The sequence below is a fragment of the Lepidochelys kempii genome, chromosome 9 (assembly GCF_965140285.1).
Source record: "Lepidochelys kempii isolate rLepKem1 chromosome 9, rLepKem1.hap1, whole genome shotgun sequence".
NCBI classification, from domain to species: domain Eukaryota; kingdom Metazoa; phylum Chordata; order Testudines; family Cheloniidae; genus Lepidochelys; species Lepidochelys kempii.
The window spans coordinates 50,301,480-50,329,031 of record NC_136388.1 but is presented as its reverse complement, the minus strand read 5'-3'; the positions used below and the strand labels follow the sequence as shown (position 1 = coordinate 50,329,031).

The 27,552-nt window shown below is 52.5% G+C and overlaps 1 protein-coding gene across 2 annotated transcripts in view; it reads left to right on the top strand.

Annotated features, from left to right (window-relative positions):
• DGKG (diacylglycerol kinase gamma) overlaps positions 1-27,552 on the top strand; it is a 141,922-nt gene that overhangs the window by 45,451 nt on the left and 68,919 nt on the right. For both annotated transcript variants that reach the window (XM_073360314.2, XM_073360312.2), the window contains 12 exons: positions 4,980-5,029; positions 6,450-6,524; positions 7,574-7,693; positions 13,585-13,702; positions 14,917-15,005; positions 15,795-15,911; positions 17,366-17,464; positions 19,083-19,199; positions 20,040-20,113; positions 20,685-20,759; positions 20,891-20,976; positions 21,844-21,933. In XM_073360314.2, the coding sequence (XP_073216415.1) occupies positions 4,980-5,029; positions 6,450-6,524; positions 7,574-7,693; positions 13,585-13,702; positions 14,917-15,005; positions 15,795-15,911; positions 17,366-17,464; positions 19,083-19,199; positions 20,040-20,113; positions 20,685-20,759; positions 20,891-20,976; positions 21,844-21,933 (1,110 nt within the window). The remainder of the gene's footprint in view (positions 1-4,979; positions 5,030-6,449; positions 6,525-7,573; positions 7,694-13,584; positions 13,703-14,916; positions 15,006-15,794; positions 15,912-17,365; positions 17,465-19,082; positions 19,200-20,039; positions 20,114-20,684; positions 20,760-20,890; positions 20,977-21,843; positions 21,934-27,552) is intronic.

The following is a 27,552-nucleotide window of genomic DNA, read 5'->3' as shown; positions in this document are numbered from 1 at the left end:
TGCTACGTCTCACTCCTGGTATTTATTGATTTTATCCATTTTGATTTAAAATAGTGGAAAAGGCTGTAGGTGCCCTCGCTCATTGTTAATAAAACAGGACATACTATATGAGTTGGCTTTTCACGTTGCACAGCGGAGACGGGCAGCACATCCGGTATGGAGAGGATGGGAAGAAATACATTGGATTGGTAAGATTTTCCTGTGTCAGAGTTGATATTTTACAGCAGCGGTTTGCTCATCACTGGGACCTCGCCCACGGATCTTGGAGTGCTCAACCTACTCTTTAAGCCTCACAACTGCCCTGCACGGTGGGGATGGACATGCTTATGGGGAACCCAAAGACATGGGCCAGATTGTGGTACCCACCCTGACTCCCACTGAATGGGACCTCCCACCAGGTTCCAATGAAACCTAGCCTTTGGCGACTCGTCAAAGGTCACCCAGGGAGCGTGTGGTAGAGCAGAGAGCAGGAATCGTGTCTTCTTGCTCCCTTGTGCTTCCCTCCTGTACGCCAACGGGCCTGGAGCTTGGGTATGGAATTCCAAGCCCCAAATGTTCTATCTAAACATCCAGTGGAGGTGGTTACGTGACAGCCTCTCACATCTCTTCCCAAACCCCAGCCCTTGCAAGCAAGGAAATGACCAATGAAGGCCATCCTCAGCCTTCCACTGCCCATATAATAAACAGCCTCACCCTTATCAGGTGGAAAGAAGTGCCTGTTTCACCCAAGGAGTACTTGTGGCACCATAGAGACTAACAAATTTATTTGAGCATAAGCTTTCGTGAGCTACAGTTGCATCCGATGAAGTGAGCTGTAGCTCATGAAAGCTTATGCTCAAATAAATTTGTTAGTTTCTAAGGTGCCACAAGTCCTCCTTTACTTTTGCGAATACAGACCAGCACGGCTGCTACTGTGAAACCTTATTTCACCCAGTTCACAGTGTCCTCTGGCATGAGTCAGGCGTGACTCAGAGCACTGCAGCTCTGCTGAACACTGGCCTCTCTCGACGCTAGGGACTCGGGCACAGATTTTTAAAGGGATTTAGGCAGGGCTGTGCTTAGTACTCAATGCCTAGTGGATTTAGGAGCCTAAGTCTCATTTTCAAAAGGAGTTTAGGCAATTAGGGTGTGTCTACACAGCAAAGAAAACCCCGCGGCTGGCCCATGCCAGCCAACTGGGGCTCGTGGGGTCGGGCTGCGAGGCTGTTTCATTGCTGTGTAGATTGAAAGGCTTGGGCTGGAGCCCAGACTCTGGGAATCTCCCAACCTGCAAGGTCCTAGGGCCAGTGGCGCAGCCAGGTGGAGAAAACAGGGGGAGCAGAGATTAAAAAAAGGCGCCACCTCCTGGTATTCACCCGGCGGCGCTCCGGGTCTTCAGCAGCACTTCGGCGTCGTGTCCTTCACTCGCTCCGGTCTTCCGGAGCGCCACCGGGTGAGTACCAGTGGGTGGTGCTTTTTAAAACTCCGCTCCCCCCCGACCCGCCGCCAAAGACCCGGAGCGCCGCTGGGTGAGTAAACATTTAAAAGGCGCCAAGTAATTAAAAAGGCGCCACTTCTGCTCGGAGGGGGAGCGGCCGCTGCCCCGCTCCCCCCCAGCTATGCCACTGCCTCGGGCCCAGGCCCCAGCCCGAGTCTGGAAGTCTACGCAGCTAGAGATGACCCGCGCCTGCCCACAGTGGGGGATAGAGTGAGGGCAGCCAGCTTCAGCAGTGTTACTGAGCATGCTCAGTCCGTGTGAGCATGCTCAGTACAAGCCAAGGAGCAAATCGGGCGGGGGGAGGTGACATGACCCCCCATTGGGTGTCCAGTTGCTGAGTAGACATGCCCGTAGGAGCCTCAGCCCCATTGACCGTCAGTGGAATTTTGGCTCCTCTATGCCTAAATCCTTTTGGCAAATGAGACAGGCATTGCAATGCTGAGTGCAGCAACACCTAAATAGCTTTAAAACCTGGCCTTGGGCTGAAAACGTCCAGCACTGGCTAATACTGAGTCAGCCTCGTCGGGAGCCCTAGGTCAGCAGTACAATGACCAGATGTCCCGATTTTATAGGGACAGTCCTGATATTTGGGGCTTTTTCTCATATAGGCTCCTATTACCTCTCACCCTCTGTCCCGATTTTTCACTCTTGCTATCTGGTCACCCTAGTTAGCAGGGCCACATTTTTAACACCATCTTACAGAACCTCACCCAGAGCAGGTTGAAATGACCCAGTGCCAACTACACTGGGGCCGCTGGCAACTTGTCTACACTAGGGCTCCTAGCATGACTGCCGACAGTGGCACAAACACCAAGGGGAAATTCTGAGAATGTGCCCCTAGCAGACAGGCCCCGTGGGGAGCCAGAGTGCACAGCAGGGGATACTGGGAGCTAGCGACTGTCTTTTTCAGATGGTTCCCAGAACAGCACAAGACTTATTTATAGATTCTGTTTGTGAGCGGCAATAAGACAAGAAAGGCCATGCATTGCTGGGCAATAATTACTCATCTCTTCTGCTGTTCTCATTAAAATTGCTTGGCCTTCTGCCTGAGGCTTGCTTTAGTCATTCACTTCTGCTGTGCGCCGTTGCTTCTTGCTTCTTAGCCGACACAAAGATCGGCGGCAGAAGGAAGATGAGCGAAGAGTAGGTCATTATGCCGAGGGATGGATGCTGCTGCCAGCCTGTGTCTATCTGAGGATCACGCACATCAAACCATTGCAAGGGGAAGAGGTCCTTGTCATATTAGCGGGCAATGCAATTGCACAAGGCCAGTGCTTAATTTGTATTGACAGAGGTGCCGGGGCTCAAGCAATTAAATGCTGGGGCTCAAGCAATTTTTTACATGCATAACTGATGCAGCAAGCCCAGAGGTACCCGGAGTATGAACTGCCATGTGAGCCCCAGCAAGCCCTGGCACAAATTAAGCATTGCATGAGGCTGCCCCCTAGCTTCTGTGGCCTGCGTTGTCTTTTGTTTTTATGATTTTTCTAAAGGGGCAATGTGTTTGTTTTGGAGGAGGAGATGATGCTCACTGTGGCGGGGGGGATTTTTTGGTGGGTGGTTTATGAATCTATCTTGAAAGCGTCTTAAAATATGTTTTATTGTGGCACAATTTCTAGTGGCCCTACATAAACAGCGGACTAGAGGTGTTGGCCCTAAAGCGTGTTTATTGGAGCAATTCCGTCTCTGCCACATTCATTGCTCTCAGACTGGATTTGCACATTACTGTAAAGCTGGAAAAAAGACAAAATGTAGCCAAAGACAATGGGGACCCACAGCTAACTAGATACACAATGGCTGCAGCTCTTGAGAGCAGTTCTAACAGCGAGGCGATTTGAAAAAATGAGCAGGATCGTTTCCCAAACACTGTTCATGACACCCACTGAAATGCCCATTCACACTACATAATGCCTCTCTTCATAATATGACCATCCCTTTTCTGTCTTATGGACTCTGATCAGCAGTGAAACAGTTAACAGTGTTGCTATTTAAGGTGTCATCATTAGACTCCAGGGTCAACATCTCTTTAAATGCATGGGGCAATTCAGACATCTCACAGCTATTGTCTCAGGCTGTCTGCAGATGCAGGCAGATATCGCCATACTGGTCTAAGTGGAGTTTGTATTTGGAAGGCTGTCTCTAACCAAAAGTGCTGGAGACTTCTTTTTTTTTTTAAATAAAACCTTAAATGCTGGAGCACACGCCACAGGCACTAGGGGAAAGTCCCAGCACAGTGAGAGACTGTGAGGTGGCCCAGTCCAATCCTGGAGCACAAGTGTCAAGCTGTTAAGCCTTAAGCAGTTCAGGAGAGTTTATATTCTAGGATTAAAACAAACACTTCTCCAGGTGCCAAGAATTTACTGGCTTCCAGCTGGCAAAGTCAGGTAGGAGAATTTCAATATCACCTTCAAAACCTCCTTTTTCTGAGGCTCAGAAACAATTACATGTTTGTCCTTCAGGGCTGCCCCATGCCTGCGGTGTGCTGAGAATGCCTGTGGCCTGTGTTCTTGCTTCTCCTGCCACACCCAGGAGGAAGTGAGCTACTCCCGCACTGTTGCCTGGCACTGTCCATCCGTAGAGCTCTAGATGCTTTGCAAAGGAGCTCATTTCCCAGATGGGGAAACTGAGGCACAGAGAGGGGACGACACTTACCTAAGGTCACTCAGCAGGCCAGTGACTGAGTCAGGATCCAAGTTTCCTGCATCCTAGCCAAAGGCTCTGTCCACTAGGCTGCATTGTCGTCTAGCAAATGCCTTGCTCCTTTGGAGTAATGTTGACCCTGTACTGGTTTGATGGCATTACTGCAGTAGCACCACTTCTGCCCTGTAGAGCACATGCTCTGAAAGCAGACACCGAGGGCAGGGAAAGAGCTGGGATCGGCACCCACCTAGCTGCTCATGCTAACAGGCTGTCTGCTGGGGTCTCTCTGCCAGTCCCTGGTTTGCTAGCTCTGCTCCCTGGTGGTTCTGGCAGCTGCCACTGAATTGAGCGTTTTCAGTCCTTGGCTTGAAGTCACTTGCTACTACAACTGCACGGTCTCGCTTACCCTTATGGTGTGGGGAGCACCTGGGTCGGGGGAGCCTTCCTCTGCGGGGGGATGTCTGAGTTTGAGGCAGACGATGTTCCTATACCCACTGCCACTCCGGGGTTGGGGGCAGAGTGCTGAGGGGAACGAGGGGCGATGGGGACAGTGGGCCTGGTTCTCCGCTGCATCATTCCACCTTAATCCATGGAGATCCGGCATTGCACCAACATGGCCCTTGAGGCTCTCAGCCTGTGTACGTGTCTGGGGATTGGTGGTGTCCAACTGGCTGTGCTCGACTGAGGAGAGAGGAACAGCTGGCTACACCATAGTCCCACCTCTGAGAGGGTCTGGGCTGGAGGCTGCAGGTTCAGTGGCTGCATGCTTTCCAGCCGTGAGAGCCTACAGACAAAGAGGCAGCCCCAGGAGCTCGCCCCGCTCTCCACTCTCCATAACGTCTCATGTCTGTGTCTCTTGCAGTTATGTTTCGTCTCTATGACACCGATGGCAATGGCGTCCTGGACAGCTCGGTAAGCCCTAGCCTGCGGAGCTCTCCTCACGCAGGGAGACACCTCCATGTAGCCGCACAAGCTGGCTGATCCTGGGGATTGGCAGCTGGGTATGTGAGGGCAATACGGAGGCCCTTGGAGGGACACGGGAAAAAAACAGCCCTGTCCTCCCAACCGTTTCTTTATGGAATATGTGTTGTCTCCCAGAGAGACCGCTAGTTCTTCGGGCCGGCCAACAGTGTGCTGCAGCGGAGTGCCTCTGATGCACTGCCTTAGGTCTCCGCTGGCCATTTGGCCTGGGGCTGCAGGTGTGTCACTTCCTTCTGGCCAGGCGGCCCCTTCTCGGGAGTCACCGTGCAAAGAAGCTACCCAGATGCAAGTGCAGTCAGTGCCTCTCCCTTAAACAATCATCTGCTTCTCACTCAGCCATCTTGTTTCTAGGTGGAAGAGAAGGGCATGATTTCCTCAGGGTCAGTGCCCCACCACAAAGCAAAAGCCACCGTCATAGCCATACCCCCATTCTGGGCAGACCCTCCCCTGCCTTCAGTTCCGGGCTTCACACTCTCTGGTTGTTGCAGATTCCTGATGAGGCCCCCTACACTAATTTTGGGAGACTCCCTCCTATCTTTCTTCCTCCAGCCCCCTCTCCCCCCCACCCCCGGGTTTCTCTGTCTTGTCCATTTGGGGCAGATTCTGACAAGCTTAGTCACCTTGACTGGCACCTGACTCCATGAATAACCCTGCTGAGATAGAGGGTGCTAGAAAGTGGGATTCCCATTGCCTGGGGAACTCCCTGAGAAAACAAAAAAGTAGGTCTGAAACCAAATGGAAAATAAAATCTCTGCATGTCCCACAGAATGGGAACCCCAACATTTCATGTGGAAAAAGTCTAAGTAGCATTTCCTTTGGGGCTTTTCACAATGTTTGTCTAGTTCCCCCAGCTGCCCAGAGCCCCAGCAGCCTGCCAGCAGGGAGCTGGGGAGCCTGAGAGCCAGGCATCTCGGGAGCTGGGTCTCCCAAGGCTTGTGGGCTGACAAGGAGCTGGGGATCCTACCAGCCCCCAGGGATATGTGTCTACACCATGTTTTAACACCGGCGGATTTAACAGTGCCATGTGGACGTACCCAGGCAGGCTGCTAAGGAGCAGGTGGGTGAGCTGGCAGGAATCCCAGCCGTTGGAATCTCGATTCCAACTAAACGCTCTTTTCTGATGGAAAATTTCCCACCCACTCTCCATTGAAACCAATGGGACTGGCAGGGGTGTAAGGTGGGGCCCTGCATGGATGAGGGCTTGCCTCTCTGTGTGTCTGCAGGCAGCTTCTAGCCCAGCGGGGCTCTGATCCACATACCTTATCTCCTGCCTTCTCAAGTCAGTGCAAGCTGCAGGCCCAGGGGCAGCACTGATTTTTTCTCTTTGGTTCCTCCTTTTGTCTGAGCTCAGGAGCTGGATCGGATCATCAATCAAATGGTGCACGTGGCAGAATACTTGGAGTGGGACTCCACGGAGCTCAAGCCGGTAAGTGACAGAGGAGCCTCTGACTCTGCTGGGCAGGGGGCGGTGGTCAGGATAGACTGAGTGGGGAAGGCCGTGGTGAATTCCATGTGAATGAGCTGCTGGTGCTACCTGGAGAGCTCGGAAAAACACCCCTTCCGAAAGTGTGATTCCCCAGAGATATCCCTGTGTGGAGGGGCTGGGCTCCCCCTCCTGGGCTTCTAAACAGGGTCTTTGCTGTCCAGGAGCCTTCTGCTTGCTCCTGACAATTAACTGTGGTGGAGATGGTAGAGATGTCAAGGATGGAGACCAGAGGTGAGAAATAGGCAGGACTAGATTAGTACCTAAGGGACAAAGATCGTGTCTTCACGCGTCTGTTCTTAATCATCTGAGGCTGTTCAGATAAGTGGTGCTTGGAGAGACCTGATGGACTAGTTAGGAGGGCATGCCAGTGTAAGAGGTGGGAGAGAGCATAGAGAGGGCTGCACTATGAGGGGTAGATAGGGCTGGTGGAAATGTTCTGGGCTTTGGGGTTTGTGCTGGCCTCTTGGAACAGCATAGGCCTCTGCCTCAGGTCACTGATCTGGTACTTAAAATATGGGAATGCACTGGCCATTTTGCAAGGGGCGTGCGATAAGCGGGATCACTGGCCATTGGGAAAGGTGCGTGCGATGAGTGGGATCGCTGGCCATTGGGAAAGGTGCGTGCAATGAGCGGGATCGCTGGCCATTGGGAAAGGTGCGTGCAATGAGCGGGATCACTGGCCATTGGGAAAGGTGCGTGCAATGAGCTGGATCACTGGCCATTGTGTAAGGTGTGTGCAATAAGCAGGATCACTGGCCATTGGGAAACATGCATGCGATGAGCGGGATTACTAGCCATTGTACAAGGTATGTGCGATGAGTGGGATCACTGGCCATTGAGTAAGGTGTGTGCAATGAGCGGGATCACTGACCATTGGGAAAGGTACGTGCGATGAGCGGGATCACTAGCTATTGTGCAAGGTGCGTGCGATGAGTGGGATCACTACCTTCAGGAACATGGTGACTCCCATGGACTCTTGTTTCCTCTAGATTTTGAAGGAGATGATGGAGGAAATAGACTATGATCATGATGGCACCGTGACGCTGGAAGAGTGGATCCGGGGCGGCATGACCACCATCCCCTTGCTAGTCTTGCTGGGGATGGAGACGGTGAGTACCCAGGGCTGGGCCTAGATGGGACAGGCCCTACAGGGCTTGTCTCCAGAGATGTACAACCCAGGGTTCAGGTGTAACTCAATTGCCAGGCACTTGGCTGGAGGAACTGGGGCATGGCAGAGGGGCAGGGGAACACTTCCTTCCCGCAACAACTCTGCCCAGAGAATAGGAAATGAACACAGGGACGGACTCATTTGGCATGTACTTTGTGGCAGCATCCCAGGTGTGAGTTCACCTCTAAGATGACTGCACTGGGCCAGTGTCCCAGCAAGGGCCCGGGAAGATCTCCACTTGCATATCACCCCAGGGCTATTATTCTGCACCTACCCCCTCTGCTCTGCATGTGCAGCGTTCGACCGATCCCCCTTGATACAGACACCTTCATGCTCGGGTGTCGCCCGGGAGCGGCGGGAAAACCACCCTGCTTTCTGACTGGGGCAGGCTGGTCCGATTACTGCCTGTGATTTGTAATGGCAATGTTGACGGGGGTTAGATAATGAATGGTCACAGAAGTGCTAGGCAGAAAGATTAGATGCTGGGGACAGCTGGTGGAACATTCAGAGGGCAATTTAGGGCCACAGGAGGGCACCAGAGCCTCACAAACTGAACGCTCCCAACCATGTCTTCTCACCCTCCTTCCAGCCATGCTGTGGGGAGTGCATGCACTGCACAGAGCGAGCCCCTTGACAGGAATCAGGCTGCTCGGTGACTAGATAGAAAGTGAACGGGGCCTTCCTTAAAGACCAAACTGTCCTTTCAAATGGCTTCAGAGTGCGGGAGGGACAGGCTGGAATGGCGGCGGGGAGGGGGCACTGCAGGCCAGCTCCTCAGCTGGCGTCACTCAGCCCAGCTCCATGCTGCCTTGCCTTAGCTGCAGAGCTAGCCCGGAAGAGGGGTCTTGAAAATCAGCAAATACAAAATCTTTTTAAAGTCCCAATTCACAGGCAGCACGTGGGCATGGGGCAAAACGGCAGCTCGGATACATTTTAAAGGGCCAGAGTTACAGCAGGGACGAATATGGCCCGAAACTTTTCCAGACAGTCTCTTTTCACCTCCTTGCCAAGGCCTGAGTTCAGGATCTGAGGCTTCTCTGTGTTCTGTGGTCTAGTCTGATAGCACCCAGTGCAGGGTGGGCCATGCTGCTCCAAATACCAGTGGCATCAGCAGCTCTAAGGAGAGACACCTGAGGACAGAGATTTAGCGCTTGGAAGTGCTTTCGGCTGACTGTTAAAAGGTGTTCCCACCAGGGGCAGCAGAAGCTTCCTAACAGTGGGGGGGCCCATCGGCACCCGAAACCGCCTCACACTGCCCCTTCCCTGAGGCCCCGCCCCACACCACCCCTTCCTCCTGAGGCCCTGCCCTAGCACTGCCCCTTCCCCCGAGACCCTGCCCCATGCCACCTCTCCCCTCCAAGATCCCTCCCCCTCCTCCCGTTGTTCACCCTTACGGCCGTGACCCCCTGCCCCCCACCCCCATTCCAGCACCTCTGGTTTCCACCTAAGATTTTAGTCTCTCTCTTGTCTCAGCGATTTGGGATCACAACCACACCAGGCTGGTTGTTTGGTGTGTGAAATAGTTTTTTTTAATTATTAATCATTTCAAAAATATGAAGAGCAGGTAAAATACTTGATGATAGCCCCATGCCTGCGATGGAACTGATTTACTGTGATGAAGTACAAGGGACAGAGTTAAGGTATTTCCTGACTTTCAGAGGTTACTTATTCATTCTGATGAAGTTCTTTATAGTTAAGGTGTATATTAGGCCTGAATTCATCCCAGTAAAATTTGCTGTCCATAGACATTTGAAATGTGAAACACATTCACTGCAGCTGTGTTTATGCCCCTTCTTGTGTTGGACCTCCCCAGATAAGCTAGCGAACAAACTGACTGGCAGGAATGTTGAAGGAAACAGTGAATTTTAAGACTATTGGAAAGTACTTGTGCCTTAAACCTGAGCCTAAGAGATGTGCTCATCCAATCAGGGAACACAAACATATCGTGTGTAATCTCTCTAGAGTCAGCACAGCTTGAAGGTTGAACAAACTGGGCACAGACTGAGCAGGAATGATTTGCTTTAATTGTTCAGCAAATGACTTTGCATAGCAAATACATTGGAATCAATCATAAGCTACTTGTGGGCAGCTGGTAAACAGAAAGAGGCAAAATGAGTGAAATGAATTATTTGTTAAACTCAAGTGTGTGTGAGATGGAGAGAGAGAGAGAGAGAGAGAGAGACTATCTGGGAAATTCTTCTCTAGATTGCTGGATGACTGGAGCCCCCAATGTTTATACAGAAGCGAGCTAGCATTCTTCAGTACAGAAATGATGGCCTTTACAGTTCCAGAAAATAAGAGATGACAGCCAGCATCATGGGGCTGTTGATTCAGAGTGTTCTTATCTGCCTAATATTGGAAGAAGGTTGAATAGTGCCAGATGGTTTTGTATTTGTTTATAGTGTGTTCTTCCCCCAAGCCATCTTTAATAAGGAATGTGGCCATGTATGTAGGTACCAAGCTGCCGTATTTCCACCTGTTCAGGAGGATCTAGCAGACCAGAAAGCTAGATGTGAAGCATATTCTATATAATAGCTTAACCTGTACATCTCTTTGCCTAGCACACTATGGGTATGTCTACACAGGAGGTATGATTTCCAGCTCACTGAGCTAGCATGCTAAAAATAGAAGTGTAGCGTCAGCAACATGAGCAGCTGGATGGGTTAGTCACCCCAAGCATAATCCTGTCTGAAACCCGAGGCACATACTTGGGTGGTTGTCCCATCCCACCCTTGACGTCACTGTAGTGATATTTCTATTTTTAGCATGCTATCTTGGTCAGAGCCAGAGTGGGTATGTCTACTCGAGCTGGAAATGATACCTCCAGCTCCAGTGTAGACATATCCGAAGGGACAACCTTATCTGCAGGGATTTCTGAGTCCCCAGCAAACAGGCAATTCCACTACCTCCGCTGAAAGACTGTTCCAGAGTTAACTACATTTATAATTAGAAAGTTTTTCCTAATCTCTAAACTAAATCTCCCTTGCTGCGGATTAACCTCATTGCTTCTTGTCCTCCTTTCAGAGAAAATGGAGAACAGTTGATCACATTTTCTTTATTATGGCCTTTAACATATTTGAAGACTGTTATCAGGTCCCCCCTCTGTCTTCTCTTCTCAAGACTAAACGTGCCCAGTTTTTTTGCCTTTCCTCATTGGTCAGGTTTTCTAAACCTTTTATCATTTTGTTGCTCTCCTCGTGACTCTCTCCAGTTTGTCCTCATCTTTCCTAGTGAGAAACACCCAGAATTGGACACGGTATCCAGCTGAGGCCTCCCCAGTGCCGAGTAGAGTGGGACAATTACCTCCCGTGGCTTCCATACGACACTCCTGTTAATACAACCCAGAATGATATTCACTTTTCCTGCAACTGCATCCCATTGTTGACTCATACTCAATTTGTGATCCACTATCACCCCCAGATCCTCTTCAGCAGTACTGCCACCTACCCAGTTATTCCCTAGTTTGCAGCTGTGCATTTGATTTTTCCTTCCTAAGTGAAGTACTTTGCACTCGTCTTTATTGAATTTCATCTTGGTGAATTCAGACCAATTCTCAAATTTGGCAAGGTCATTTTGAATTCTAGTCTTGTCCCCTAAAGTGCTGGCAGCTTCTCCCAGCTCCGCAAATTGTATAAACGTACTCTCCACTCCATTATCTAAATCATTAATGAAAATATGGACTAGTACCGGATACAGGACTGACCCCTGCAGGACCCCACTAGAGACACCCTCCCAGTTTGCTAATGGGAAGAAGTCGGGGGAGAGGGACTTTGTTTGTCAGTGTTTGACTCTTGAGAGTTTTTATGAGCAATGGAGAGAAATGGGTAAAACTACCCAAATGATTTGCTATTGTCCTTAAACACACAGTGGAAAAGCACAAGCGGATCAGCTGTCTTCTCCAGAATGGACCTTGAACAGTCCCTGGTGTGAGCGAATTGCTGCCCCATGTGCCCCCCCAGACCCCCATTGTGCCTGTCAGGGTTTCCTCCCCACTCTGAACTCTGGGGTACAGATGTGGGGACCCGCATGAAAGACCCCTAAGCTTATTTCTTCTAGCTTAGGTTAAAACCTTCCCCAAGGCACAAATCCTTTCCTTGTCCTTGGATGGTATTGCTGCCACCACCAAGTGAATTAGACAAAGATTCAGGAAAAGGGTCACTTGGAGTTCTTATTTCCCCAAAATATTCCCCCAAGCCCCTTCACCCCGTTTCCTGGGGAGGCTTGAGAATAATATACCAACCAATTGCCTTTAATAAAAGTACAGACCAGACCCTTTAGTTTTTAGGACACTAAAAACCAATCAGATTCTTAAAAGAAGAATTTTATTATAAAGAGAAAAGTAAAAGAAGCACCTCTGTAAAATCAGGATGGAAGGTGATTTTATGGGTAATAAAAAGATTTAAAACACAGAGGATTCCCCTCTAGGCTCAACTTCAAAGTTACAAAAACAGGAATAAATCTCCCTCTTAGCACAGGGAAAATTCACAAGCTAAAACAAAAGCTACTACTTACAATTTCTGTAATTTTAGATGTATCATTTCAGTAGGAGCTGGGTTACCTGCTTGGTCTCTCTCTCTCTAACCAGAGGGAACAACCAAAGAGAGCACAAACAACCCCCCCCCCATTTGAAAATATCTTCTTTCCTTATTGGTCCTTTTGGTCAGGTGCCAACTAGGTTATTTGAGCTTCTTAACCCCTGTCAAGGTTCCTTCCCCACTCTGAACGCTAGGGTACAGATGTGGGGACCTGCATGAAAAACCTCCTAAGCTTCTCTTTACCAGCTTAGGTCAAAACTTCCCCAAGGTACAAAATATTCCACCCTTTGTCCTTGGATTGGCTGCTACCACCACCAAACAAATACTGGTTACTGGGGAAGAGCTGTTTGGACACGTCTTTCCTCTCAAAATACTTCCCAAAACCTTGCACCCCACTTTCTGGACAAGGTTTGGTAAAAAGCCTCACCAATTTGCCTAGGTGACTACAGACCCCGACCCTTGGATCTTAAGAACAATGGACAATCCTCCCAACACTTGCATCCCCCCTTTCCAGGGAAATGTTGGATAAAAAGCCTCACCAATTTGCATAGGTGACCACAGACCCAAACCCTTGGATCTGAGAACAATGAAAAAGCATTCAGTTTTCTTACTAGAAGACTTTTAATAAATAGAAATAAAGAAATCCCCCCTGTAAAATCAGGATGGTAGATACCTTACAGGGTAATTAGATTCAAAACACAGAGAACCCCTCTAGGCAAAACCTTAAGTTACAAAAAAGATACACAGACAGAAATAAGAAAAGGAGTACTTGTGGCACCTTAGAGACTAACCAATTTATTTGAGCATGAGCTTTCGTGAGTTATAGCTCACAGCGAATACAGACTAACACGGCTGTTACTCTGAAACAGACAGAAATAGTTATTCTATTCAGCACAATTCTTTTCTCAGCCATTTAAAGAAATCATAATCTAACACATACCTAGCTAGATTACTTACTAAAAGTTCTAAGACTCCATTCCTGGTCTATCCCCAGCAGAAAACCAGCATATAGACAGACATACAGACCCTTTGTTTCTCTCCCTCCTCCCAGCTTTTGAAAGTATCTTGTCTCCTCATTGGTCATTTTGGTCAGGTGCCAGTGAGGTTACCTTTAGCTTCTTAACCCTTTACAGGTGAGAGGATTTTTTTTCTCTGGCCAGGAGGGATTTTAAAGGGGTTTACCCTTCCCTTTATATTTATGACAACCCCTTACAGGTAAAGGAGGGATTTTATGCTACCCTTAGCTGTATGTTTATGACAGTGCCTCTCCCTAACTCCCGCTGTGCTTTGACTGCAGAACGTGAAGGACGACGGGCAGCATGCCTGGAGACTGAAGCACTTCAAGAAACCTGCCTACTGCAACTTCTGCCGCACCATGCTGTTGGGGGTCCGGAAACAGGGCTTGTGCTGCTCCTGTGAGTCCTGCTGTCCTAGCCCGCTGTGCCCCATGCATGGCCTGTCGCACTGCAGCACACTGACCAGCATTCAACCCCTGCTCTGGCTTTGCAGCACAGCCCTTGTCCATTTCTTTCAGGATGGTTTGGGTGCCACAAGCATCTGAGGAAAGCAAGCCTATTTCAGGAGTGGGAGGGTGAGGTTCTGTGGCCTGCGATGTGCACGAGGCCAACAAAATCTCTATTGGCCTTTAAGGTCTATGAGTCTATAAGCCCAGCCCCGGATAATGGGGCTGCAGACGGAACCCCGGCTCCGGATAACAGGGCCGCAGCCAGAACCCCAGCTCTGGATAACGGGGCTCTGGCCCTTTCTTGATTTCCTATCCTTAACAACAGAAGCTGTATCTGGGTAACTTGACATGTTTGACAGGAGTCTCCAAAGGCTGGGAAATTCAGAGATTAGTCTGAACCTCAATCCCTAACTCACCCGGCTTTGCCCAAGGAATGTAAAACCTTCCCCTGGTCCAGGTCCTTCTCCCCTGCTGGGAGTGCCCTGGCCAACCAGGGAGAGCTGAGAATGGAGTGTCAACATTAACATTCAGCCAGACAAACAATCCCTCCTTCCCAGTAAGGCACCCCTCTTCCCAAGGTCCAGGGACTAGACAACCACCGAGCACCTCAGCAGCTGGTACACTGGGGTCCTGTTCTCCTCGCAGCTGAAGAGTTCCACTGGGTCCTCCAAAGTGCTCCTGGTCAGGCTCGATACCCCAGCTCCCTAGACAGTTATATGGTGCCCATCACTCACCTCTGCCAGCAGGGGACGCTGCTCTCCTCTCCCTGCAGCATCTTCCTCCAGGCTGCCGGCTCTCCTGTTAATTCAATGGTACAGGCTTGAGCCTGCAACTGCGGAGCAATGCCTGGGAGGTAGTGAGTGCCTAGCTCCCCTTGGAGCTCAGTGGAGTTTGAAGGTGCTCAGCCTTTCCCCGCATGTGCTGCTGGAAACCTGCAGGCTCTGGCCCATTCTGTTTCGTAAGCTAGCAAGCAGCCCACCCCTTCACATGGCAGGCTAGGTGGTGGACTACGTCCCTCCCTGCTCTGACTCTGGCCAATGCAGCGTGTCACCCGGATGCGTGGGAGCTCTGGCTCTTGTCTGTGTCCTCGGGCTGCTCCGAAGTGCCTGCAGTGTGCATGTGCCGAGGGGTCACAGCTGACTTCTTTTCCCCTCTCTGCTGCAGTTTGTAAATATACCGTCCATGAACGGTGTGTGTCCAAAGAGATTGCCTCGTGCATCAGCACATACGTGAAATCCAAGAGGAACACCAATGTGAGTAGCACATGTGTAGACGACAGCTTACTGGTTTCCCTTCTAGCTCTGCTAACGCCTATGCAGGATGTGCTGAATTCCCTGTGAGAGTGGCTGGTAGCTCAACTGTGTACCTGCGGCTCAACAGGGGAGATGAGTGAAGCTTTAGAAGCCCCGCTCTACCTTAGCCAGGGGGTTAGCAGACTATTGGCCAATGAACTCACCTGAGATCCAGCTGGGAGTGGTCCAAAGCTCCACCAGAATGGATACTGGGGATGGTGAGGGTGGGGCCAGTTCTCCCCTCCCCACACACCATCGTTATTGGAGCGTAACGCCACATAACCACCCCTGCCCATTAACCTGCAGATCACTTAGGTTCCCATGGTTTGCTCTTTGTGCCAGGCTTCCCAAAGCTCTCCCGAGGCGGGGGGAGCAGCAGAGGATGAGGCTGGTGGCCTTCCCTGTGGCTGGCTGGCCATTGAGGGGCAGCCTCCAACCAGTTAACCCCCTCAGAACAGGGCAAAGAGAGATGTCAGAGAACTTTGCAGAGCAGCTCTTTTCTACAGGATAGCACCAGCTGGTGCTTGGGCCTCTTTGCCATTGTCTGGTGAGCAAAGCAGGCCACTGTCCAAGGGAATGGAGCAGTGGCAGCTCCCGCCATGATCCAGACCCTTGTTTATCCAGGGTCTCCTGAGAGACCTTTGACTCAACAGATTCCCTGTGTGCCCAATTCCCATTGCCTGTTAGCCTCTGGGTTTCAATGCTGGCCCAGATGGTGCCATCTCTTTCATTTCTCACCTGTTCCTTCAGGTCATGCAGCACACCTGGATCGAGGGGAACTCCCCAGTCAAGTGTGACCGGTGCCACAAAAGCATCAAGTGCTACCAGGGTATTACCGGACTACACTGTGCATGGTGCCAAATCACAGTGAGTACGTGGAGGGGACGCTGTGCAGGGGTGTCATGGAGACTGAATGGCCCCAGGGGGTGGGATACACAAAACCGTTTGCTCCTAGGTTATCAGCCTGTGTCAGGAGTGTTCAAAAGCCCATTACCGCCTGGCAAGCAGAAGGTGAGCTGCTGGCCTGTGTGAAATGAGCTTGTGCCCGCCCCGTTCCTTGTAAGCCCTCCTATGAATTACTGTCACCATGAGTTCTGGGGGTCTCCACTGAGAAGCCAGCGGCTGGCTAGGTGTGAAAAATGAATTACCTACTTGTGACCCCAGTGTATCTGGGTCCAATCTGTAGGCAGGGGCTGCAGGGGAAGCTTGGTGTCTCTTCAGGCTCTGACTGAGCAACTGCCATCAGCACCGGGCTCACTCTGCAGCCAAAACAGGTGGCCCAATGCACAGGCTGTGCGAGGGGGAGGAGAATGGTGCCAGCTCTCCAGGAGAACTGAGTTCCCCAAGCTCTTCTGCTGCCCTGGCGGCACTCACACCGGGTCTGACAAGTCGCACAACCCAATATGCCAGCATGACAAATACAGGCAATGGCCTCTGCCAGTGGGAGGGAAAGGCTGTGGCAGGTCTGGAGAAGCCTCAGTTGGTTTCCCAGTCCACTTTAACCGTCTCTTCCTTTGGGTTAGAGATGAGATCTGAGAGGCGGCCCGGGGAGGGACAGTTACCCTGGCACTTCCTAGCGCAGGGTTGAGGATTTAACAGCTCAGGCATTGTTCTGCAGGAACCCACAACACGTCACTTTCCCCGGCACCATGGCACTTAGGGGTGGAGCAGGTCGCGACCCTTCCGTCAGCACGATGCCCATTGCGGCAAAATCCAAGTGTTCCATGGCAGAAATCCCAATGAGGGCAGGGAGGCTCTTGTTAGTTTCATGCTCTGCCTGTGGGGAAACTGACATGAGCCAAGGCAGGCAGCCAGCAAGCAGAAAGACTCTGCCTTGGTTCTCCTGCAATGGCACGTTCTGGGGATCCCTTCCCCGAAAAATGGCACAGTTGGGACTTTCCATCTCCATGTGGGACAAAATATTGGTTCAAAACCGTGACGTGTAGTAGAGCAGCCCTAAGCCCTCTTCCCTCAAGATCCCAGCCAAGGGGAGGACGCAACAAGGGCAAAGGGAAGGGGGAAGAAACAAGCAGGGACAGAATGTGGCGAGGGGATTCCAGGAAGCAGGGAAGTGAGGAGAGCTAATGTAGAGAACGATTGTCATGGGGGATAGAAAACCCCTCGGCTGAACTCTGCTCCCCCTGTTTCAGCCCATATTACAGTGCCCGGGGCTGGTCTGTGGTGCTTGGGGCTTCCATGCGTAATGCTGTCCTCAGCTCAAAGGGTTGGAGAGCCAGAGCTGAGAGGCCAGCTGCCTGGAGAGGAGGGCAGGGGAGGGGAGGCGGTCACACGCTCATGCTCGTTCCTCTCTCGTCCTCCAGCTTCACAACAAATGTGCCTCCCACGTGAAGCCAGAGTGTGACGGGGGGCAGCTCAAGGATCACATCTTGCTGCCCTCTGACATCTGTCCAGTGGTTCTGGTATGTCTGGCTCTTCCAGCCCGTACGGCAGTGAGGGGCATGGGCATGCACACAGCCTCTTCAATATCCCCGCCAAGAAACCTGTGGGAACTCAAAGCCACGTCTGCTTGAGTACATGGCTCCACCCTGCAAGCCCCACGGAGCAAGGCAGTCCCAAGTCAAGGCAGCAGTCACCCCAGCCTGATACCAATAGACCTGCATCAGCCCAGTAGCATTGCAGCCCTGCAGCATGCTCACTCCTCTAGCAACAGACGCGATGCCACGTCCGTGATACTGCTGCCTGCAGGGCACCCTTCAAGGAGCCACAAGGCACAACCTTAACTCTAACCACCCCTGGCTGCTTTAATTTGCAAGGCTGTGACTGCAAATATCATGAAAATGCTATCCTGCCATGCGCCGGATGGGTAAAGAGCGCACAGCTCCTCACATCCACAACATCCCTGGCCTCACTGAACACAAAGAAACCTTCTGTCCACTTACACCGTGGCTTTCAAAGGATCGGCTCAGCTTCGCAGTGCACACCGCCCAGCAAAACCACACACACATGGGTGGCAGGTGAAGCTTCCCCTCGGAGAGGCTAGCTCCCAGTCTCCCACCTCTTCCTTCCACGGCCCCGCCCACGCGGCATCCTAGGCCCCACCTCTGCTCCACCCCAGGCCTCGCCCCCTCCACTGCTCAGCCCCACTTGCTGCATGCGTCTCTCCTCTCCTTCCCCCCTCCTCCCTGTTCAGCCCCTGCCACCGCTACTCAAAGTGTGCATCCCTCCTCTCTTCCCCCCACCCCCGCTCAGGAGGGATGTGGCGGCGGGGGAGCCAAGTGGGGAGGGGGCCAAACAGGAAGGAAAGGAGGAACCAGCGAGCGGCGGCGGGGACCTCTGGAGGTGGGGGTGAAGTGTTGGAGAGAAGCAGCCAGGCAGCAGCAGGCGGAGAACGCTGAGCTTTTATATGCGCCATGCAGATTCCGGGGTGGCTGAGGAGGCGGTATCTGTCACTCAGCTTCCTGGTTCATCAATAATCTCCCTGGGGAGTCCAAGGGACCCGGGAAGCTGAGTTGCAGATACCACCTCCTTAGCCGCCTGGGAACCTGCATGGTGCATAATAAATCAGCATAAACTTTCCGCAGAAGCCCACTCCCAGGAGGGAGGGGAAGGGGCAGGGTTACCCTGCCCTATTATACCCACCACCCAGGTACACACAAATGTCTTCCCCCACCATAGAGCAGGCTGTAACTGGGCCTATGGAAGAAACGAGCAGACCACGGCTCGGGCTGTGCCATGCAGGGGCATCTGCCGTCCGTCGGTGTGTGCTCTGCTGGGGATGGCACTATTGGAGTGAGGCTCAGTGCATGATCGGGGGGCAATGCTTGCAGGCTGCAGCTGTGCTGGATGTGGCTGTGCCTTTGATTGACTGTGACTCTGCTCTCAGTCAGAGTGTTTGGACTGTCAGAGTGCTATGGCCACTGTCATGGAAACTGCAGGGCCGTCAGCCCCTCATGGCCCCATGGGGACTTGTTTCTGCCAGACCGATCCTGGAAGCTGGAGTCTGACAAACAAACGCCCCTTCTTAGTGCCACTCTTCATTCATCTGTTAGACTCGGTGCATCTTTTTCCTTCTAAAAGGACAGGCAGTCCCACCCCAGGAAATCAGACAGCGATTCCCCTGCCAGCACCTGTCCAGACGACACTGCCCAGACCTTCAAATTCAATACCACCACGCTGGACGGGCATGGCCTACAGGTAGGTGGCTCTGAGCCGCCTCGGTCTCCAGGAGGCTCAGATGCTGGGCTGGGAGCGAGAAACCCAGGGGCAGGGTGCTGAAGTCTCAGGCCCAGGCCAGCGGGGGATGATGATCTGACAGGGAGCTAGACTATGTATGCACTCTGATGGCTGGCTGGGGTCACGTTCCCCCTGCTGGCCAGTGATGCTTGTGTCCATTGACTTCCGGGTATTGGAATGAACTCTGGGACAGTCTGTCCTGGTGTGTCAATGACCCTGCGATCCTTTCCCCACAATGGCCTTTATTTCTCCCTTGTATAGCTTGTTGTTTCTGAGGCGCAGCTTCAGAAACGCCAGTGAACGGTCAGTTTATGGCGCTAGTATCATCTCACTGTTTCCCTGTGCTCCCCGTCTGTCTCTTGAATCCATCTGTTATATAGACTCATCTTATATAGACTGTAGGCAGGAACTGTCTCTTTGTTCTGTGTTTGGACAGTACCTGGTGCAATGGGCCTGGGGCCTGTATCATGGCGGACATTGTTAATGATGAAATATCGTCAGGCAGATCTGAGCAGCTATATGTCTCTGCCCTGTCATGTCCCCCATCATCCGCTGGGCAGTGCCCCACTAGGCATGGAGCCCTGGTGCGGAGCCTGCACTCAGTGTCCCTCACTGGTGCCTTCTTCCGTGTGGGGTTCTCTCCTCCCTTACTGAGAGCATGGACTTGTGTCGCTTCCTTTGCAGCTGGGCCTCATGACTTGAGCTCATCCGAGGCTCCACCCATCCCCTCACCCTCCCCATGGATAGGTGGTTTTCATACACATCTCACGGGAGGGCCGTGTTCTGCTCTTTGCATTTCAGATCACCCCCAGGCCTGGGACCCACCCTCTGCTGGTGTTCGTGAATCCCAAGAGTGGAGGGAGACAAGGAGAAAGGTACATTCTCTACTCCCTGGAGGCACTGGCTGACCATTTGCTCCCTCCCCACTCAGGCCTAGGGGAGGTAGGGGAGCTTGGGGGCAGGTAGCGATGAGAAGAGCTACTTGGGGCAGAGGCGATCTGCACAGGTGTCCCTGGGGCAGACTGGGGGCCCTGTTACTAGCCATGCCAGTCCTTTCGTGATATGGGTGAGCTGGAGCTAGTCCGGGCCATCCTTCACCTGCCAGCCAAGGGATGTTTGGGTGAAAGTCACTGTACAGTGGGGAGTGCTTGGAGTGTCCGGCTCCCTGAGGCACTGAGCTATTGCTGCTGACTTTTCTTCCTCTCTCTGTGTGTATCTAGGAGCCCCACATAACGAGCAAAGATTGAGACTAGCAACAGCAGCCCCTCCTGGTCCCAGGCTCTGGCAGGGGTTTCCGCAATGGGATCTGCCCCATGCCAGCCTTCCCCTGTGGGTGGGTCCCTGTCCACATCCTCCAGGCCAGACAGCTCATTTCCACGGCTCTCCTTTGTTTTCAGGGACAGTTTCCTTCTGTTTCCGTCTCTCACTTGCCCTCTATTTCCACAGAGTCCTTCGGAAATTCCACTATCTGCTCAACCCCAGACAAGTGTACAACCTGGACCGAGGGGGACCGACTCCTGGGTATGGAGATGATAGACAGCCCAGGCCCTGTCCTTACCTCTCCCTGCCTCTGTCGCCCTCTCCCACTCCCCTGCCAGCAATAAGCCATCCCCTGTGATCACCTGATTCTCCCTCCTTGTGTCGGTTTCCAGGTTGAATTTTTTCCACGACACCCCAGACTTTCGTGTCCTGGCATGTGGAGGGGATGGGACTGTTGGCTGGATCCTGGACTGCATAGGTAACTTCTGATCACAAATGCACTGTGTGTGTGCCCAAGAGACCTGAGCTAAGGAGTTCTGTATGCTGCCGCACCGTAGAGCAGCCGCGCTTGTAACCTGGGTGAGACGCTGTGATGGAGCTCTCTGGTCTGACTCCCTGTGGTGGGAGCTGACCTGCACTCTCCTAGAAAATATGCCAAGGGGCAGAAGGTCCCCATTCTGCCCTAGCTCTCTTCTCTCCTGCCGGCCTTGGCGCTGGCTTCCTGCTGCTTCCAAGCCTTCCCACGGTCTGCTTTATCTTCCGCTGCAGCCCTGCTCACTACCACCCCTCTGGCTTTGTCCTGTCCCTGTCGTGTTCTGCAGCCTCCCCTCTGTTCCTCTCTGCTCCTGTGGCTCTTTGGGTGAACCGCTCTCCCGACTCTGCCCTGTGGCCTGCCCGCCACACCGGGTCTCCCTGATGTGCAGAGCTTTCTTCTGAAGACATCCCTCTGAGCTTCTATTTCTGCCCCGTGTTAGGAGGCACCTACCAATGGCATCTTCTGGCAGCTCCTGGCAAGCAGGCTGAGCTATCAGACACTGGCTTCTGCCTGCGAGCTGCCCCCTTGTGGATGGAATCACCAGGGGTAGAGGACACCTGCTTGCTACCCGGGTATGCCCATGCTTCCACATGCATTTGCCCCATTTCCAGGCTGGCACAGGCTCTTCCTGGAATCTGCAGTGCCACAAAGAAGCAGAATCACTCTGTTTTTTCCCAGAAAGGATGAGTCTGGTTTTCAGCTCTTTGCACTTTGCCAGGAGCCCCTGCATTGTGGATAATAGGATGGGGACTCAGCCGAAAGGCTGCTGGCTTGTGTCTGTGCTAACAACTTTCTCTCTTTGCATTGCAGACAAGGTGAACTTGCTGAAGCACCCCCCTGTGGCTGTCCTGCCACTGGGAACGGGCAACGACCTGGCCAGGTGTCTGCGCTGGGGAGGAGGTGAGGCTTCCTGACTTGGCCAGCTGGCCCACTCCGACCCGGGCACCACAGAACACACTTCCAAGCTGCCTTTGTAGGCACGTGCTGTACATCCAAGGGGCAAAACTGTCCCTTCTCAGGGTGCGTGGACTCTTGGTGCAAACCCACCGCCATGCTTGCCGTCCAGAGGCACAAGGATTTGCTGGTAATGCTAGTGAACACAGCAAATTCAGCTGCATCAGGCTGAAAATGTACCCTGGTGAGTCACCCCTCTGCTTTCCAAGATACACAGCTGATCTGCTAGAGCAGCCCAGGCAAAGGATTCAAATTCTTATGGGGTGTAAGGGGCTCCTCCTCCATCTCCCCTTGGGGGGTTGTGACCTAGTGGATAGAGCACTGGCCTGGGACACAGGACCCCTGGGTTCTATTCCTGGCTTTGCCGCAGGGTGATCTTATGCAAGCCACTTAATGCTCTGTGCCTCAGTTTCCCCATCTGCGCTGACCTCCTTTGTAAAACGCTTTGAGATCTGCCTTGTAGAAGAGCCAGGAATTGTCATTTCGCAGTAGGTCACCTCTCTAATTGGGATGGGGGAGCTCCTTGGGACCTTGTCTTATTCTCCTCTCATGTGTGCCACGTACACCAGAGCTGCTGTTTCTATAAATAAGGAATAATAACAAGGAGTTCTCTCCGTCACCACTGTAAGAGTCACGTTTCATGGCACAGTTTTGGTTCCAGTCCTCCCCCTGAAATAGCCTGAGAATTGGCTTTCTGTAGGTGTGTGGGGACGGTTTATCAGCCCACAGTTCTGCTTCATCAGAATGCCAGCAAAGGAGAAATGAAACCCCATCTGAGGCCCCGATCCTGTAACGTGCTCCCAGCCAGCAGACCCCAGCACCCTCACAGAGCATCGCCTGGGCACGGGAGTCCACGTCCATGGAGCAGGCTACAGGGTCACAGTTAGAATGGCAGCAATGGTGCCTTCGGCCAGCTCCTCACTCGATGTAGCTGGCCTGCTGTTGCACCCAAGTGCAGTCAGTGTTTTCTGAACAGACACAGACTCTGCTCTGAAGAGGCTGTGCTCTGGGGCCTTGTTTACATAGGAGAGTTGTGCCAGATTAACTTGCATCGGTTTAAAAACTGCTGTAGTTAAACCGGTGCAAAGCCCTGGATGGGTGCGCTAATTTCAGCGTAGCTTAGCTGGGAAGGAGCTGACTTCAGCTGCATGAATATAAACAGAAATCAGAGCGTCTACATGGCGGGCTGCAATGGCTCCATAACACACCTTTAGTTAAACCAGCACAAGTCTGTGCCCGGAGCAGGCCTGAGAAGACCAGCCAGCCCGGGGGAGGGGAGCGAGGCACACATACATGTACAGCAACCGGCTGCATGTGTGAGAGAGTGTGACTGGCCCTTGTCACATGGGCTCCATTTTTGTGGGTTATTAAGTGATACATCTGCATTGGCCTCTCTACCTGATTGTTGTTTGCAAAACTAACGTGCCTGCATCTGTGTCTCCACCTAGCTGTTGGGGCCGGCTGTGTTCTTGTCACTGTAGCTTCCCAGTCCTTCTGAGCCGAGAGAGCAGAGCATAGAGGAGAGACAGCTCAGACTCTGACAAGCCAGATCTTCCTTCTCCAACTTCCAGTTCTTCTAGGCTTGTGTTAGACCCTGGGCGGGGAGTTAGGCAGTCCAGGTTCGATTCCCAGCTCCATCCCTGGGTGACCTCGGCCAAGTCACTCTGGACCTCAGTCCCCCTCATCTGTACAGCAGGAAGAACAATTCTTCCCCCCCCCCACCTTGGTCTTGCCAGCTTGGGCTGTGATCTCTTTGAGGCTGGGATGGCCTCTTGCTGAGTGTACATACAGCATCTAGAAAAGGAGGACTTGTGACACCTTAGAGACTAACCAATTTATTTGAGCATGAGCTTTCGTGAGCTACAGCTCACTTCAACCTGATGAGCTCATGCTCAAATAAATTGGTTAGTCTCTAAGGTGCCACAAGTACTCCTTTTCTTTTTGCGAATACAGACTAACACGGCTGTTACTCTGAATACAGCATCTAGTGCACTGAGCCCCCCCCCCCCGACCCCCTGACAGCACGTTAGGTGCTGCTCTAATTTAGACCATGACTGGTGCCATCGCTTTGTGGGATTGTAAAGGCTCTGACTGGAAAGACAGAGAGATTTTTCTTAGGCTTCTTGTCTTCGAAATCCTGGAGTGGCCTGGCTTGCTGCTGAGCGGCATGGACTCTGGGCCGGGCCCAGCCTCTGAATGGAGCTGGAAGGGAAGGGCTTCCTCTGGCTTCCAGAGGAAATCATGTCCCCTCTCCCTTCATAGAATCATAGAATATCAGGGTTGGAAGGGATCTCAGGAGGTCATCTAGTCCAACCCCCTGCTCAAAGCAGGACCAATCCCCAGTTAAATCATCCCAGCCAGGGCTTTGTCAAGCCTGACCTTAAAAACTTCTAAGGAAGGAGATTCCACCACCTCCCTAGGTAACGCATTCCAGTATTTCACCAGCCTCCTTGTGAAAAAGTTTTTCCTAATATCCAACCTAAATCTCCCCCACTGCAACTTGAGACCATTACTCCTTGTCCTGTCATCCGCTACCACTGAGAACAGTCTAGATCCATCCTCTTTGGAACCCCCTTTCAGGTAGTTGGAAGTAGCTATCAAATTCCCCCTCATTCTTCTCTTCTGTAGACTAAACAATCCCAGTTCCCTCAGCCTCTCCTCATAAGTCATGTGTTCCAGTCCCCTAATCATTTTTGTTGCCCTCCGCTGGACTCTCTCCAATTTTTCCACATCCTTCTTGTAGTGTGGGGCCCAAAACTCGACACAGCACTCCAGATGAGGCCTCACCAATGTTGAATAGAGGGGAACGATCACGTCCCTCGATCTGCTGGCAATGCCCGTACTTATACATCCCAAAATGCCATTTGCTTTCTTGGCAACAAGGGCACACTGTTGACTCACATCCAGCTTCTCGTCCACTGTAACCCCTCGGTCCTTTTCTGCAGAACTGCTGCCTAGCCATTCGGTCCCTAGTCTGTAGCGGTGCATTGGATTCTTCTGTCCTAAGTGCAGGACTCTGCACTTGTCCTTGTTGAACCTCATCAGATTTCTTTTGGCCCAATCCTCCAAATTGTCTAGGTCCCTCTGTATCCTATCCCTACCCTCCAGCGTATCTACCACTCCTCCCAGTTTAGTGTCATCTGCAAACTTGCTGAGGGTGCAATCCACACCATCGTCCAGATCATTAATGAAGATATTGAACAAAACCGGCCCCAGGACCGACCCTTGGGGCACTCCGCTTGATACAGGCTGCCAACTAGACGTGGAGCCATTGATCACTACCCATTGAGCCCGACAATCCAGCCAACTTTCTACCCATCTTATAGTGCATTCATCCAGCCCATACTTCTTTAACTTGCTGACAAGAATACTGTGGGAGACAGTGTCAAAAGCTTTGCTAAAGTCAAGGAACAACACGTCCACAGTTTTCCCTTCATCCACAGAACCAGTTATCTCATCATAGAAGGCAATTAGATTAGTCAGGCATGACTTGCCCTTGGTGAATCTATGCTGACTGTTCCTGATCACTTTCCTCTCATCTAAGTGCTTCAGAATTGATTCCTTGAGGACCTGCTCCTTGATTTTTCCAGGGACTGAGGTGAGGCTGACTGGCCTGTAGTTCCCAGGATCCTCCTCCTTCCCTTTTTTAAAGATGGGTACTACATTAGCCTTTTTCCAGTCGTCCGGGACTTCCCCGGATTGCCATGAATTTTCAAAGATAATGGCCAATGGCTCTGCAATTACATCCGCCAACTCCTTTAGCACTCTCAGATGCAACGCATCCGGCCCCATGGACTTGTGCACATCCAGCTTTTCTAAATAGTCCCGAACCACTTCTTTCTCCACGGACGGCTGGTCACCTCCTCCCCATGCTGTGCTGCCCAGTGCAGTAGTCTGGGAGCTGACCTTGTTCGTGAAGACAGAGACAAAAAAAGTATTGAGTACATTAGCTTTTTCCACATCCTCCTGCACTCGGTGTCCCAGGCTCTTTGCTGGCTCCGCTCTGCCTCCCATCCAGTCTGCTTTGGACTCCCCGGATCCAGAGCCTTGCTGGGTGACTCGCTGCTCTCTTTGCCTGGGATCACACGGCGCCCTGGAATGAGCCTCCGGGGGGCAAGGCCTGGGATGTTGCACCGAACTCCCTTATGAAGCTGAATGATTTTCCTGCCTGGCAGCACTGCAGCAGACACTGAGCCCTTCCCACACCGGAGCGCCAGGGAAACAGCAAATGCCCTGCCGGGAAATGGAGCCCTGTGGAGCGTGCGATGCGCTGGATGGCCCAGTTTGGATTCGGCCCTAACCGAAGCCAGCTGTCCCTCGCCTCTCCAGGAGCACCCTGATCTAGTACAGCGGGGCGTTTGCACTCCGTTTTGTCTCTGAACTTTCCCACGCCCGCCATCGGGCCAGGCCGGGCTGCTTCTCCCTGACCAGGCCAGCTTGCCACTGCACAAGTTGGGGTTTCCACCACCGCTTCATCTGCCCTTTGCTCCCTCCCACTCAGTTTCCCATGTGTGTACATCTGAGCCGGGGAATCCTGTGGCCACCAGCCTCTCCTGATACCCATGCACAACGGAGTAGGAAAGTCACTTAACAAGGGCCATTCAAACCCCCATAGAAAACAACCCCAGCTCCCCATTCCTGCAGCATTCGAAACTACTGACCCCAGCCCGTGTATCCCCACGTGGTTGGCCGGAAAGGTCCTTGTGGGTCGGGCTCAGAGCTCGAGGAGCAGCCGCCCATCACCGCTTTAGCCACCATGTGCCTCCCCGGGCTCCATGCCATGGATCACCCTTCGTGCTTAGTGTCTGCGTGCAGCCCCTGCAGGAATAGAGAGGCAGTAAGGATTCAAACACTGACCTGGCTCTAACTCAGCCCCTCCTGCAGCCCATCACCTGGCTAGCTCAGTCCCTGGCATGTGGCAGAGAAGCAGGTGATGGGAGCTAAACCTGAGCAAGACAGAGGTGACCCTGGCAGGAAGGGGAGAGGTGTGAAGAGCAGGTTGCCCCACAGCAGTTCTCAAGGGAGCCTGCGATCTGGTAGTCTCCTCAGTCCAGAGCCAGGAGTTGGTCAGTATCCCTCGCGGCTTCTGGACATGCAGATAGTTCCAACTGCCAAAATAGCCTATCAGTTGCTGCTGGCATGAAGTCTGTGCCCCCGAATGCTGGGCCGTGGACAGAGACAAGGCCCTCATGATTCGGTGCTGGATTGCTGGTGTTGGGCTGGGCTGGGCTGGGAATGTGGGCGTTGACATCAGCAGGGCCAAGACCCAGCAGCCATCCGGCCCCACCTCATGCTCTGCCCATGATGCCGGCTCCCTGCAGAACAGCAGATCCACCTCAAGATCAGGGTTCCCACTGGGGTGCCACTATCTGGCACTGGGCCGAGTTACCTCCACAAGCAGGTCTTGCTAAGGGGCTGAGAGCTCCGCCGGCAGCTCCATCCACAGCAGCGCTGAGCTGAGCAGCCCCCGGACACAGCCTCATGCCAGCAGAGGGGAGCTGTCTTGGCAGCTGGTCTGAGGCCATGGCACGTCCTGCCGGAGGAGGTGAGAATGAGCCCCAGGCC